The sequence below is a fragment of the Cololabis saira genome, chromosome 22 (assembly GCF_033807715.1).
Source record: "Cololabis saira isolate AMF1-May2022 chromosome 22, fColSai1.1, whole genome shotgun sequence".
Classification (NCBI taxonomy): Eukaryota; Metazoa; Chordata; class Actinopteri; order Beloniformes; family Belonidae; genus Cololabis; species Cololabis saira.
In genome coordinates, this window is record NC_084608.1 from 2199218 (window position 1) to 2213037 (window position 13820).

Here is a 13820-nt window from a genome sequence, read left to right on the forward strand (position 1 = left end):
TCCTCTTCCTCCTCCAGCTCTCCAGTGCCACTGCGACCGCTGCAGTGCCAACTCAAGCTGCACCACAGATGGCGTCTGCTACGTTGCCATCCGGAAGTCGGGTAGCGAGCTGTTCAGGGAGCCACGCCAGTGCGTGGCCGAAAACGAGCTGATCCCCCGAGACCGGCCCTTCATCTGCGCCCCTTCCAACAAACAGGAGAGCGGCATTCTGCCAATGTGCTGCCAATCGGATTTCTGCAACAAAGACCCTCCAGATCCGCGTTTCCCTGGTAAATATGAACACTTGTTATCAGAAGGGTTTGGTCGACTTCAGCCTGGATTCTGACTGCTGTCGCTGAGCTGCGTGAACAACCACAAGCTCAAAAGCAGTTTGATCCCAGGTGCTTTAGCAGAGCTCAAAGACGACAAGCCAGTTAATTTGAGCAGCCTCTAAAAAGAGATGGCTGGAAAGCGTGTTCAGTATTCAGGTGGGGATCACAGCCCTCTTCAACGATCAGAAGAAGCCTGTGGATCCAGAGTTCCACCGTGACTGAGCTGCTCACTTCATGTTTAATACCATTTGATGTCTCGATACTTGTTGTTCAGCATAATTATGTTCACATGTACATCATGCAGTCACTTCAATTCACTTCAATTCAATTACTTCTGAAGTTGAAGGTTTACTTTATTCACCGCTGCAAAGTTCAAAACAAAAAAATAAAAGCACGTATCTGCGGTCTCCGTGAAGCAGGAAGTATGTCTTAACTAAAACACAGGGGGTGTATTTGTACAGTTTATTTGTACAGCACATTTCAAAGTGCTTTACATCAACATTAAAGGCGGTAAGACACAATTAAACAGTAAATAACAAATAAAATGATAAGAAAAGAGGTAAAAGAATAAAAAGCACAAGTTGTTAAAAGTAAGGGCAATAGATCCAGCAGGTTCATCTCATTCTTACAATGGTAATAATTAAGTTTCTATACGGTCAAAACGTACAAAGACCGGGTCAAATACAGTATTACAAAAGTAATCTGTAACAATTCGTACGGTGAATTAAACCAATTTGACAATTCTATGCCACAATGTAGAATTCTATGGCTTATCCATAACTGTGCGGTTTTCAAAAATCATAAGTATTTAATTTAAGAGTACGCTTAAATAACAAATTAAATAAAATGATAATAAAAGAGGTAAAATAATAAAAAGCACAAGTTGTTAAAAATGTTTTTTCAAACTTGGCAACAGCGAGGCCGAGCATCCCTCAGGGTTAGATTAGTAGCAGAAGAGCTGCAGGAGCACACAAGCACAGCGTGGAGGAAGTGGAGAGCAGAGCTCCAACCCTGACCTGGTTCCTGGAGAGATGGAGGGGGGGGGGGGGGGGGCGCTGAAGGCCAACAAGGCCCACAAACCACTTCTCTGTCCCAGCAACACACTGACACGAGTTACTACCCAAAATATTACAACCTTTGAAGTTACCAGTACACAGGTCATGTAGGGATTGATTCTTTTGTTTGTATGCATGTATATTAATGGTTAATACCAAGTTGGTAAAAACCTAAGGCATATGCATTTTTAATATATAATGTATATCATATATATTTTTGTGGCAGGGTGGAGAGGTTGATGGGACACACGCACCTGTGTCCCATCCGCCTCTCCACCCTGCCACAATTTTAATGTCATATATGTAAGGTATAATGCCCGACGAGGTGTACATTATCATAAATATACGACACAGGGCGGGAACCGTCCCACAGGAAGTGGAGGACGGTTTGCCTCTGTGAAGTCCATATATTTATGTTAATGTTCACCTGGAAGGACATTATCCCTTACCACGGTCACATACCAAAAAACATAAATATTAAATCAGTTATTCATGCTTTAATGTGTTTTCAGTTTAAATCATTAGTTTTATAACAAGCCACAGCTGAGCGGCTGAGTGGTGATAACCTACACCTGCCAGCCAATCAGAATGGAGTATTCACACAGGCCGTGGTATTAATTTATTTTATATATATATATATAATATATATATCTTTTTTTTTTTTTATTAAATGTGAAGGAGTGAGGTGAGGACATCCGCTGTTAGTCTGAAACGAGAAAAGCCCAGGGAAACGCACAACAAGCACACAAGCCTTGGAGATCTGTAAGAGAGAAAACAAAGAGACAGGAGAACAGGCAGAGACACAAACAGCAACCATTCCAGGTCCCTGAGACTGAATCAACGCTAGAATAGTGAGATTATCTGTCCCTGAAACTGTGGGGTGAGCATGTAGGTGAGTGAGCAGGTGTGTATGTCTGTGTAACTGTGTGTGTATAAAGTGATGGACTCTAACTGCTTCATCTCCGGGGTCTTGCAGAGCCGTCGGTACCCAGTCCTACCCTGGGACCCGTGGCCCTGGCAGCGGTGATTGCCTGCCCGGTGTGCGTCTTCTGCCTGCTGCTGGTCTTGGCCTTCTACATCTGCCACAGCCACAGGGGCCTGGGGGCCGGGGTTGCTGGGGCCCACCACCGCGTGCCCAACGAGGAGGACCCCTCCATGGACCACCCCTTCATCACGGTTGGAACCACGCTGAAGGACCTGATCTACGACCTGACCACCTCAGGCTCCGGGTCAGGTACAGTGCTGCATGCTGGGATGTGTCTGGACAGAGAAGGGGGGCTCCTGCACTGATCCACAGGACTTTCCCCTTTACTGTTCTCCCAACTGACCATGCACACGGGTCTGTCTAGGAAGCAGTTTGGCAGAGACGTCTCCATCCACGTTGATGGTTGTAGGCATTACTACGTGACTTTGTGGTTTAGAAATGGGTGACGGATCGATAGTTCATCAGTGTTGGATGCAGCTCTTACGGAGCTTTTCCACCAGCACCTACTCGGCTCTGCTCATCTCAACTCAACCTGGTTTCTTTTCCACTACAATTCAGCACCTGGATCAGAAGTAGGAGGTTGGAGTGAAGCTGCTGTGACGTATTTGATTGTGTATCTAAACAAAGAAGACAACAACACTAAAGATGTAGAACCTGGTGGAGGAAAATGAGAGAGAGAGAAGCTTTTTTTTTTTTTTATTACTCAAATTGTATTGATTTTTAGCAGACAAGAATACACACAAAGAACATTGACAGTGTCAGTGGTATACACATTTACATGATACATCATCCATGCTTCTCCGGTTTCATTCAGACTCTCTACTGGTGTCAATGTTGTGAGCCTTATATTCAATTCAATTCAATTCAATTTTATTTATATAGCGTCTAATACAACAGAGTTGTCTCTAGACGCTTTCCAGAGACCCATACCCAGAACATGACCCCCGAGCAGTTATTACATAAACAATGGCAGGTAAAAACTCCCCTAGTGGGAGAAAAACCTTAAGCCAAACAGTGGCAAGAAAAACTCCCCTTTAGGAGGGAAGAAACCTTGAGCAGGACCAGGCTCATAAGGGGGGACCCCCCTGCCGAGGGCCAGACTGGTGGGTCAGGGACGGCAACAGCACAGCAGGCAGGTGGAAGCAGCAACGGGATGACCAGGGGTGGGGACCGCAGGCCAGAACGCAGCTCCCGAAGCTCCGGCCCAATCAGCAAGTCCCAGGTTGGGGTGCAGGGTCAGGGAAAGACTTGTGCTCCGTAATGCAAGCTACAAGCCACCCACGGCCACCTGCAGAGAGAGAAAAGGGAGGAGAAGGGGGGGCCAGCAACGGGATGACCAGGGGTGGGGACCGCAGGCCAGCACGCAGCTCCCGAAGCTCCGGATATGATGTCCATTTGTCCCATTTCGTGTTAAATTGAGCTTGCTCAGTATATGTGTGAGTTTCTCCATATTGTATATCTCCTCTATAATGTCCAACCAGTTCCTCAGAGTGGGAGGTTCCTCTTTGCACCACTTCCTAGTAACTGCCTTTTTTGCTGCAGCTAACAGAATTTTAACCAGATATCTATCTTCATATTTAACATCTTCACTTTTGAAAGCACACAGATACAAAACCTTACATGACATTGGTAGTTCATACCCCAGTATAGTTTTCATTTCCATCCATACATCATTCCAGTACTTTCTTATTCTAACACATTCCCAGAAAATGTGCGTATGTCCTACATTCAGAGAGAGAGAAGCTTCAAGCGGCGAGGCTTTTTTTTTTTTTTTTCCTTTGTTTGTCTCGGTGCTGCTGAAAAGTCAGCTGGAGCCGTGAGCAGCTATGAAGAGACAGAGCTGCTGGTGGATCTGGTCGTTCCTTATCTCCGTCTAGATCTTTTTAATTCTCTCCTCAGCACCAGGTTTATGAACATCTGACCCTCAGAGTTGGATCATGAAACAGACTTTTGCTGCCGTTGCTGGTTGAATAAAATGAAGAAGCCGCGCGTCGTTCTTTCTCTGATTTCCTCCTCCTGACTCAGACGTCTGACTCCAACCCCTCGACCAATCGGTGGCCTGTAGTGTGATGATGTCAGATACAGCCAACTCAGCAGCTTAGAACCTCGGCAGAATAGATACAGAAAAGTATCTACTCAGCACGTTAGACCCCTGGTGGAGAAGAACCAAACTGAGTTGCTGAGTAGGCACTAGTGGAAAAGTGCCATTACGTTGTGCCCACTGTTTGCAGAGGTGCTGCTTGCTCTGGGAGTTTTCTGGCCCAACTTCAGGCTGCATGTGCACCGTCCGTGCGCTGGCACAAGCTGATCTTCAGAAAGCAGCACCCTCCCTGGAGCCTGGCACCTCCAGCGTGCTGCAAGCCAAGCCATTAATTCACACATGCGCAGTGTTACATGAGCTGCTGGCAGAGTCTGGGCGGTGATTACAGGCTGGCTCCAGGTCTTCTGTCAGGCTTTTCTTACATGTATTCAACCCTGCTGAAGGGAAGTGGTTTACCTTCTGGGCTCCCAGCAGCCTGTACGACCTGTCTGCTTTTCAGAATACCACAGGAACAATTGGAGAATAAACTGGAAATGTGCAAAATGACCCTGTAACGGGGAACTTGAATATACAGGACTGTCTCAGAAAATTAGAACATTGTGATGAAGTTCTTTATTTCCTGTAATGCAATTAAAAAAACAAAAATGTCATACATTCATTACAAATCAACTGAAATATTGCAAGCCTTTTTATATATATATTGTATATATATTGCTGATTACAGTTTAAGATTAAGATTCCCAGAATATTCTAATTTTTTGAGATAGGATATTTGAGTTTTCTTAAGCTGTAAGCCATGATCAGCAATATTAAAATAATAAAAGGCTTGCAATATTTCAGTTGATTTGTAATGAATACACAATGTATGACATTTTTGTTTTTGTAATTGCATTACATAAAATCACAATACTCTAATTTTCTGAGACAGTCATGTAAATGAGGGGAAAGGGTATTTTCATGATAAAGTTTTACCAGGTCTGTTTTTTAGATTTCTGTTTGAAAATGATCCAAATTTAAATGAGCTTATCCAGAATATTATACGATATAAATGGAGGTCACAACCGGAGATTACAGCAAAAGTGTAAAAACAAAGAAAGGAAAGTGGTGTTAAAAATAGAATAATAGGCCATTTGCAGCTGTATTCTACTTCAAGCCTGGTCGTCTGCAGATTTCTGCAGATTTCTGCAGTCGTCAAGCAGCATTTCCTGTTGAATGATTTATACGCCTCACTGAGATCTTTTAGATCGACACAAACTTGTTTTAAAAAAAAAAGGTGAAATCCTTTTTAAGTCTGGCTGCTTACGGTCCGATTGTACCAGTTCACTTCATCAGTGTGTGTGGTGCCCCCCCCCATGTGGTCAGGCGGATGATTGACACCTGGACACAAACCTCACAGCCAATAGAATCAAAGGAAAGTTTGCAGAACTGTCACTGGAAGGCCTTGTCCAATCAGAGCGGCCCAGATGACGCCTCAGTAGTCCTGCTTATGCAGGTTTCTACCAGGGACAGTGGTCAGGGGCAGTGGGACTGCCTGTTGCCCCCCACTTGCAGCCTGGACGGGGGAGCGTCCCTCCACCTGCAGGCCAGGGGACGGGTCCGAGCAGCGCTGGTGCTTCTCAGCCCAGCAGCAGCTCAGCACTTTTCCACTCGTACCTACTCAGCAACTCGGTTTGGTTCTTTAGGGGTCTAACGTGCTGAGTAGATACTTTTCTGTATCTATTCTGCTGAGGTTCTAAGCTGCTGAGTCGGCTGTGTCTGACATCCTCACACTACAGGCCACCGATTGGTCGGGGGGTTGGAGTTAAGCTTGAGTTATGGTTCTGCGTCAAATCGACGCCGTGCCTACGCCGTCACCGTGACCCCATCATGAACCTTCAGACTTCTCCGTCACTCCATTTCTCCGCGGTGCAGTACCCCGCTAAGTCACGATCTTTTCCTCAATGGTTTATCCCACTTTTTCCGGCCACAGTGAATCAAACAGATAAGGACAACTATTGTGCAAAAAAACAAAACAAAATAAGTCACACACACGAAGAAAAGAGCGCTGAGTTCACGACTGCTTCAAACCGGAAACCGGAAATGCGTTGCTACCAAGTGAACCAGTCACAGCCCTCTCGTCTGCGTTTGGTCTGCGTCGCCTCCACACGTAGTTCCATTTTTTGGGAGGTGATGTCACTGACGCCGTCACTGACGCCGTCACTGACGCCGTCACTGACGCCATAGGGTACGCACGGCGTTGTTTTGACGCAGAACCATAACCCAGCCTTTAGACGTCTGAGTCAGGATGTGACATCAATGAAAGAGCGACTCGCGGCTTCTTGTTCATTTTATTCAACCAGCAACGGCAGCAAAAGTCTGTTTCATGATCCAACTCTGAGGGTCAGATGTTCATAAACCTGGTGCTGAGGAGAGAATTAAAAAGGGATCTAGACGATAAGTAACGACCAGATCTACCAGGAGCTCTGTCTCTTCATAGCTGCTCACGGCTCCAGCTGACTTTTCAGCAGTCGAGACAAACTAACAAAAATCAAAAAGTGTCGCCGCTTGAAGCTTCTCTCACTCTCATTTTTTAACTTGATATCAAACACAAGCCACAGACCCAGCAGCACATCTATCATCTCCTCCAGGTTCTACATCTTTACTGTTGTTGTCTTCTCCATTTAGATCAGTGTTTCCCAACCCTGGTCCTCCAGGCTACACTATCCTGCATGTTTTAGATGTTTCCATTCATCATCACACCTGATTCTAATTAATGGTCCTAATTAGCTTGTCATCAAGGTCTGCACAGCTCTGTTGTTGACACAGCCACTTGTATCACGGTGTGCTGAAGCAGGGAACATCTAAAACATGCAGGACAGTGGGCGTCGAGGACCAGGGTTGGGAAACACTGGTTTAGATGCACAATCAAATACGTCACAGCAGCTTCACTCCATCCTCCTACTTCTGATCCAGGGGCTGAATTGTTCTGGAAGAGAAACCAGGCCGAGTTGAGATGAGCAGAGCAGAGTAGGTGCTGGTGGAAAAGCTCCATTGTTGTCCCTGGCAGGAGCTGCAGGATGGTTGTGTTGTTCTACTGGGGGACGTTAGGGCCCACAAGGACAAACACAGCCAGATAGATAGAAAGATACAGTACAATTTCAAAGAAAATGTAAAGTTGGGAGACAGTGGGGCTGTGTGGTCAGTCCAAATGTTGAACATTTAGTAATCCGATGGACATGAATGTGGTCCCTGATCCCAGCCCGAGGGCTCCTCTGTTGTCACACTTGCGTGTTAACCACTAAAAACTAATTGCCACACCTCTTGATGATATTTGTCCTTTACATTTGTGGTGATTTGAAGTTGTGTGCAGCGCAGAGGAACACAGCTCCTCCCCCCGGGGGCCATGCTGGCCAGGGAGTTTTCCTCCTGACCAAGAACATCAATCTGAGAATTATTTAGGGAGTGAAAACCCCTGGACACAGACCGTTTGGACCTGCAGGCATACTGTACAGTTGGCCTGTGTTGAAAAAAATAGATTTTTCGATTCTCATATTAATTCCTAAAAATCGATTAGTATGTCTAGAGATTGATTTTTTTCATTATTACATGACATTATTACACATGCGCTGTTGAGCTGTTGAAATGTCTTTTTTTGCACTTTAAATGGATATTGAAAGGCATATTTGAGTTATTTATGCCTTAGTTATTTATTTCATAGAAATAACTTTTGGAATTTTTTTTTATGCCCAAAAAATGAATGTTTTTGTTGGACATGAGAATAATTACTGCCATGTTTTTGCCTTTTAAATATGTTTAAAGGTATGAAAACATGAAAGTTTCAGTTACAGGCCTAGAAGTCTCCTAGTCCCTTGTTTTGACAGCGTTGTGCTGGTTGTCCGTGCTGGTTGTCCTTAGGTCTGCCGCTGCTGGTGCAGAGGACCATCGCCAGGACCATCATCCTGCAGGAGAGCATCGGGAAGGGCCGCTTCGGGGAGGTGTGGCGGGGGAAGTGGCGCGGTGAGGAGGTGGCCGTGAAGATCTTCTCCTCTCGGGAGGAGCGCTCCTGGTTCCGCGAGGCCGAGATCTACCAGACGGTGATGCTGAGGCACGAGAATATCCTGGGCTTCATCGCTGCTGATAACAAAGGTGAGAGACGAACAGAAATAGCTCTTCAGAAGCCTGGATGAAAGAAGAATGTATCTGGGAGGTTCTATTTAAAGTACTGGAGACATTTCTAATGTCCCAATGGGATGATCCTGGTCCCCAGCATGTCCACTGTTGGGATGATCCTGGTCCTGAGCAGGTCCACTGTTGGGATGATCCTGGTCCCCAGCATGTCCACTGTTGGGATGATCCTGGTGTGGGGGATCCCAGCGCGGTGTGGGGGATCCCAGCGCGGTGTGGGGGATCCCAGCGTGGTGTGGGGGATCCGTGGTTCCAGCCTCTGACCCGGCCGTCCTGTCCTCTCCTGTGTGCAGATAACGGGACGTGGACGCAGCTGTGGCTGGTGTCGGACTACCACGAGCACGGCTCTCTGTTCGACTACCTGAACCGCTACACCGTCACCGTGGAGGGCATGATCAAGCTGTCGCTGTCCACGGCCAGCGGACTGGCCCACCTCCACATGGAGATCGTAGGCACTCAAGGTGAGGAACACACGGCCCCCTGGGGGCCGAGCCCAGGACGCTGCTCACTGCTCCCTACTGTCACACCTTCTGCATTACTGCACACATCCTTACCCGTACCCTCCTAAAGCGTCTGTAACGGCTGAGAGCACAAAACCTTGGTGTTGCAGGGAGCTGCTAGTTTATTGTGGACGCAGGAGAAAAATAAAATTAATATTTTACAGGAGGAAGATTTTTTTTTTGATTGTGCACTTTGAGAAAAAAGTCAAAATTTTGTGAATAAAGTTGAAATGTTGAGAAAAAAAGGCGATCACACATATGCAGTTGCATAACTTCAGAAACATCCCCTTAAGCCTGAGTTATGGTTCTGCGTCAAAACGACGCCGTGCCTACGGCGTGTGGTTTTTGTACACGCAGAGGACACGCCGTCACATGCGCCGTCAGTGACGTGCACCTCCCGAAAATTGTAACTACGCGTCGAGGAGACGCCGACCACACGCAGACCGAGAGGACTGTGATTGGTTCGTTTGAAAGCGAAGCATTTCCGGTTTCCGGTTTGAATCAGTAGTGAACTTCCAGGGCTTTTTTCTTCGTTTATATGTGATTTTTTTTGTTTTTGTTTTTTGCACAATAGTTGTCCTTATTTCTTTGATTTACTGTGACCGGAAAAAGTCGGATAAACCATTCAGAAAAAGATCGCTAACTAGTGGCCGCGGGGGGTACTGCACCGCGACCAAATGGAGAGACGGAGAACTCTGAACGATTCGTGAAGGCGTCACGGGTGCGCCGTGTGCTCTGCGTGTGTGTGACGCAGAAGTATACCCGCACCTTTAATGTTCCACTCCAAGGATGTTAGTTAGTTAGTTAGTTAGTTAGTTAGTTAGTTAGTTAGTTCCGGCTGCTGCTGCAGAGCTGTCAGTCGCTCTGCTAACTGGATTTGATGGAGGAGGAGACATTTCCACTTCATTCACCAAATTGTATTTCAACTTTATTCACCAAATTTCGACTTTATTCTTGAAATTGTATTTCAACATTGATTTCAACACATTTTTCTCCAAGTGCACAATAAAAAAAAATCCCCTCTCAAATATAGTTTCTCCTGCATGGCCCTAATACTACTCTTCTGTAAGTCACATTTCTGTTCCTGATTCTGATGTTCAACTCCTCCAGGGTGGACTGTGTTTCACCAAGTGTTGTCTTCAACTTGTTTCCATCATCCGTCCATCTCCCCCGGTATAACTCTCCCGACCGTGTCTGCAGGAAAGCCGGCCATCGCACACCGAGACCTGAAGTCCAAGAACATCCTGGTGAAGAAGAACGGGACGTGCTGCATCGCCGACCTGGGCCTGGCCGTCCGCCACGACTCCGCCACCGACACCATCGACATCGCTCCCAACCACAGGGTGGGAACCAAAAGGTGTGTGGGTGCTGAGCAGCCGCCAGGGCGGGGTCACGGTGACTCAGCAGGACGGCTGAGTCACCGATTCCAGATGAGACTGATTCCATTCGATTTCCATTAGATATTGATTTAAATGCTTCGATATCGATTCAGTAAGACGTAGAAATACACAAATACCTGTTGGCAATTTTTCATTATTTTTATTTTCATGCCTATAACACGTGGCATGTTACTTCACATAGAAATGAACTGAGCAATTAAACTTAGCAGCACCAGAATGGCTCACTTGTGCATTTGTACTGTAGTACAAAAGTTAAAATAACATAAAAAACACATGACAGTTCTGTGTCAACATGATGGCGTATCGTGGTTCAAGTGTGTACCATCTCCCTGAAACCTTGATTTTCCACAACACTGTATGGTGAAATGAAGACGGCCACAGACTCCGTTATCTTCTGTGATGGACAGATCTGGGCGGTAGTTTGCAGACAAAGGCTTTGTGGAGTTGCATCTGTTTTGGTCCACAGTTTTAGTCGTAGCTTGTTGCATCCGCATGGTGTCGGCTTCAGTGGTTCTGCAGGTTTGTCGTGTTGCTGTTGTATTTTAGTTCTGCCTGGCACCACTTACACACCTCCCTAGTTTTGTCTGTTTCTCCTGTTCCTTCTGTAAATGGGAATTCAAAATGAGTCCAAACGTCTGATCTGAAAGATTTTCCGCTTGCCATCGTCGCCATTTTATTGTTGTTTGCTGCCTCATCCTTCTACAAATATCCATACTATCCTGAAGTGTACAAGTCCAGACCACCTCAGTCTCATCCCTGCTCTCATCCATCCTCATCCCTGCTCTCATCCATCCTCATCCATCCTCATCCCTGCTCTCATCCATCCTCATCCCTGCTCTCATCCATCCTCATCCATCCTCATCCCTGCTCTCATCCATCCTCATCCCTGCTCTCATCCATCCTCATCCATCCTCATCCCTGCTCTCATCCCTGCTCTCATCCATCCTCATCCCTGCTCTCATCCATCCTCATCCATCCTCATCCCTGCTCTCATCCATCCTCATCCATCCTCATCCCTGCTCTCATCCCTGCTCTCATCCATCCTCATCTCTGCTCTCATCCATCCTCATCCATCCTCATCCCTGCTCTCATCCATCCTCATCCATCCTCATCCCTGCTCTCATCCATCCTCATCCATCCTCATCCCTGCTCTCATCCATCCTCATCCATCCTCATCCATCCTCATCCCTGCTCTCATCCCTGCTCTCATCCATCCTCATCCCTGCTCTCATCCATCCTCATCCCTGCTCTCATCCATCCTCATCCATCCTCATCCCTGCTCTCATCCATCCTCATCCCTGCTCTCATCCATCCTCATCCATCCTCATCCCTGCTCTCATCCATCCTCATCCCTGCTCTCATCCATCCTCATCCATCCTCATCTCTGCTCTCATCCATCCTCATCCCTGCTCTCATCCATCCTCATCTCTGCTCTCATCCATCCTCATCCCTGCTCTCATCCATCCTCATCCCTGCTCTCATCCATCCTCATCCCTGCTCTCATCCATCTTCATCCATCCTCATCCATCCTCATCCCTGCTCTCATCCATCCTCATCCATCCTCATCCCTGCTCTCATCCATCCTCATCCCTGCTCTCATCCATCCTCATCCATCCTCATCCCTGCTCTCATCCATCCTCATCCCTGCTCTCATCCATCCTCATCCCTGCTCTCATCCATCTTCATCCATCCTCATCCATCCTCATCCCTGCTCTCATCCATCCTCATCCATCCTCATCCCTGCTCTCATCCATCCTCATCCCTGCTCTCATCCATCCTCATCCATCCTCATCCCTGCTCTCATCCATCCTCATCCCTGCTCTCATCCATCCTCATCCCTGCTCTCATCCATCTTCATCCATCCTCATCCATCTTCATCCCTGCTCTCATCCATCCTCATCCATCCTCATCCCTGCTCTCATCCATCCTCATCCCTGCTCTCATCCATCCTCATCCATCCTCATCCCTGCTCTCATCCATCCTCATCCCTGCTCTCATCCATCCTCATCCCTGCTCTCATCCATCTTCATCCATCCTCATCCCTGCTCTCATCCATCCTCATCCCTGCTCTCATCCATCCTCATCCCTGCTCTCATCCATCTTCATCCATCCTCATCCCTGCTCTCATCCATCCTCATCCATCCTCATCCCTGCTCTCATCCATCCTCATCCCTGCTCTCATCCATCCTCATCCCTGCTCTCATCCATCCTCATCCCTGCTCTCATCCATCTTCATCCATCTTCATCCCTGCTCTCATCCATCCTCATCCATCCTCATCCCTGCTCTCATCCATCCTCATCCCTGCTCTCATCCATCCTCATCCATCCTCATCCCTGCTCTCATCCATCCTCATCCCTGCTCTCATCCATCTTCATCCATCCTCATCCCTGCTCTCATCCATCCTCATCCCTGCTCTCATCCATCCTCATCCCTGCTCTCATCCATCTTCATCCATCCTCATCCCTGCTCTCATCCATCCTCATCCATCCTCATCCCTGCTCTCATCCATCCTCATCCATCCTCATCCCTGCTCTCATCCATCCTCATCCATCCTCATCTCTGCTCTCATCCATCCTCATCCCTGCTCTCATCCATCCTCATCCATCCTCATCCCTGCTCTCATCCATCCTCATCTCTGCTCTCATCCATCCTCATCCATCCTCATCCCTGCTCTCATCCATCCTCATCCATCCTCATCCCTGCTCTCATCCATCCTCATCCATCCTCATCCCTGCTCTCATCCATCCTCATCCCTGCTCTCATCCATCCTCATCCATCCTCATCCCTGCTCTCATCCATCCTCATCCCTGCTCTCATCCATCCTCATCCCTGCTCTCATCCATCCTCATCCATCCTCATCCATCCTCATCCATCCTCATCCATCCTCATCCCTGCTCTCATCCATCCTCATCCCTGCTCTCATCCATCCTCATCCATCCTCATCCCTGCTCTCATCCATCCTCATCCATCCTCATCCCTGCTCTCATCCATCTTCATCCATCCTCATCCATCTTCATCCCTGCTCTCATCCATCCTCATCCATCCTCATCCCTGCTCTCATCCATCCTCATCCCTGCTCTCATCCATCCTCATCCATCCTCATCCCTGCTCTCATCCATCTTCATCCATCCTCATCCCTGCTCTCATCCATCCTCATCCCTGCTCTCATCCATCCTCATCCCTGCTCTCATCCATCTTCATCCATCCTCATCCCTGCTCTCATCCATCCTCATCCATCCTCATCCCTGCTCTCATCCATCCTCATCCCTGCTCTCATCCATCCTCATCCCTGCTCTCATCCATCCTCATCCCTGCTCTCATCCATCTTCATCCATCTTCATCCCTGCTCTCATCCATCCTCAT

The 13820-nt window shown here is 47.4% G+C and overlaps 1 protein-coding gene across 1 annotated transcript in view; it reads left to right on the forward strand.

The window, feature by feature from the left end:
• The window catches only part of tgfbr1b (transforming growth factor, beta receptor 1 b), a 56419-nt gene that overhangs the window by 28611 nt on the left and 13988 nt on the right, over window positions 1-13820 (forward strand). Inside the window, exons 2-6 of the mRNA XM_061713602.1 lie at window positions 18-269; window positions 2343-2600; window positions 8287-8517; window positions 8850-9017; window positions 10257-10413. Coding sequence (XP_061569586.1) covers window positions 18-269; window positions 2343-2600; window positions 8287-8517; window positions 8850-9017; window positions 10257-10413 — 1066 coding nt within the window. The remainder of the gene's footprint in view (window positions 1-17; window positions 270-2342; window positions 2601-8286; window positions 8518-8849; window positions 9018-10256; window positions 10414-13820) is intronic.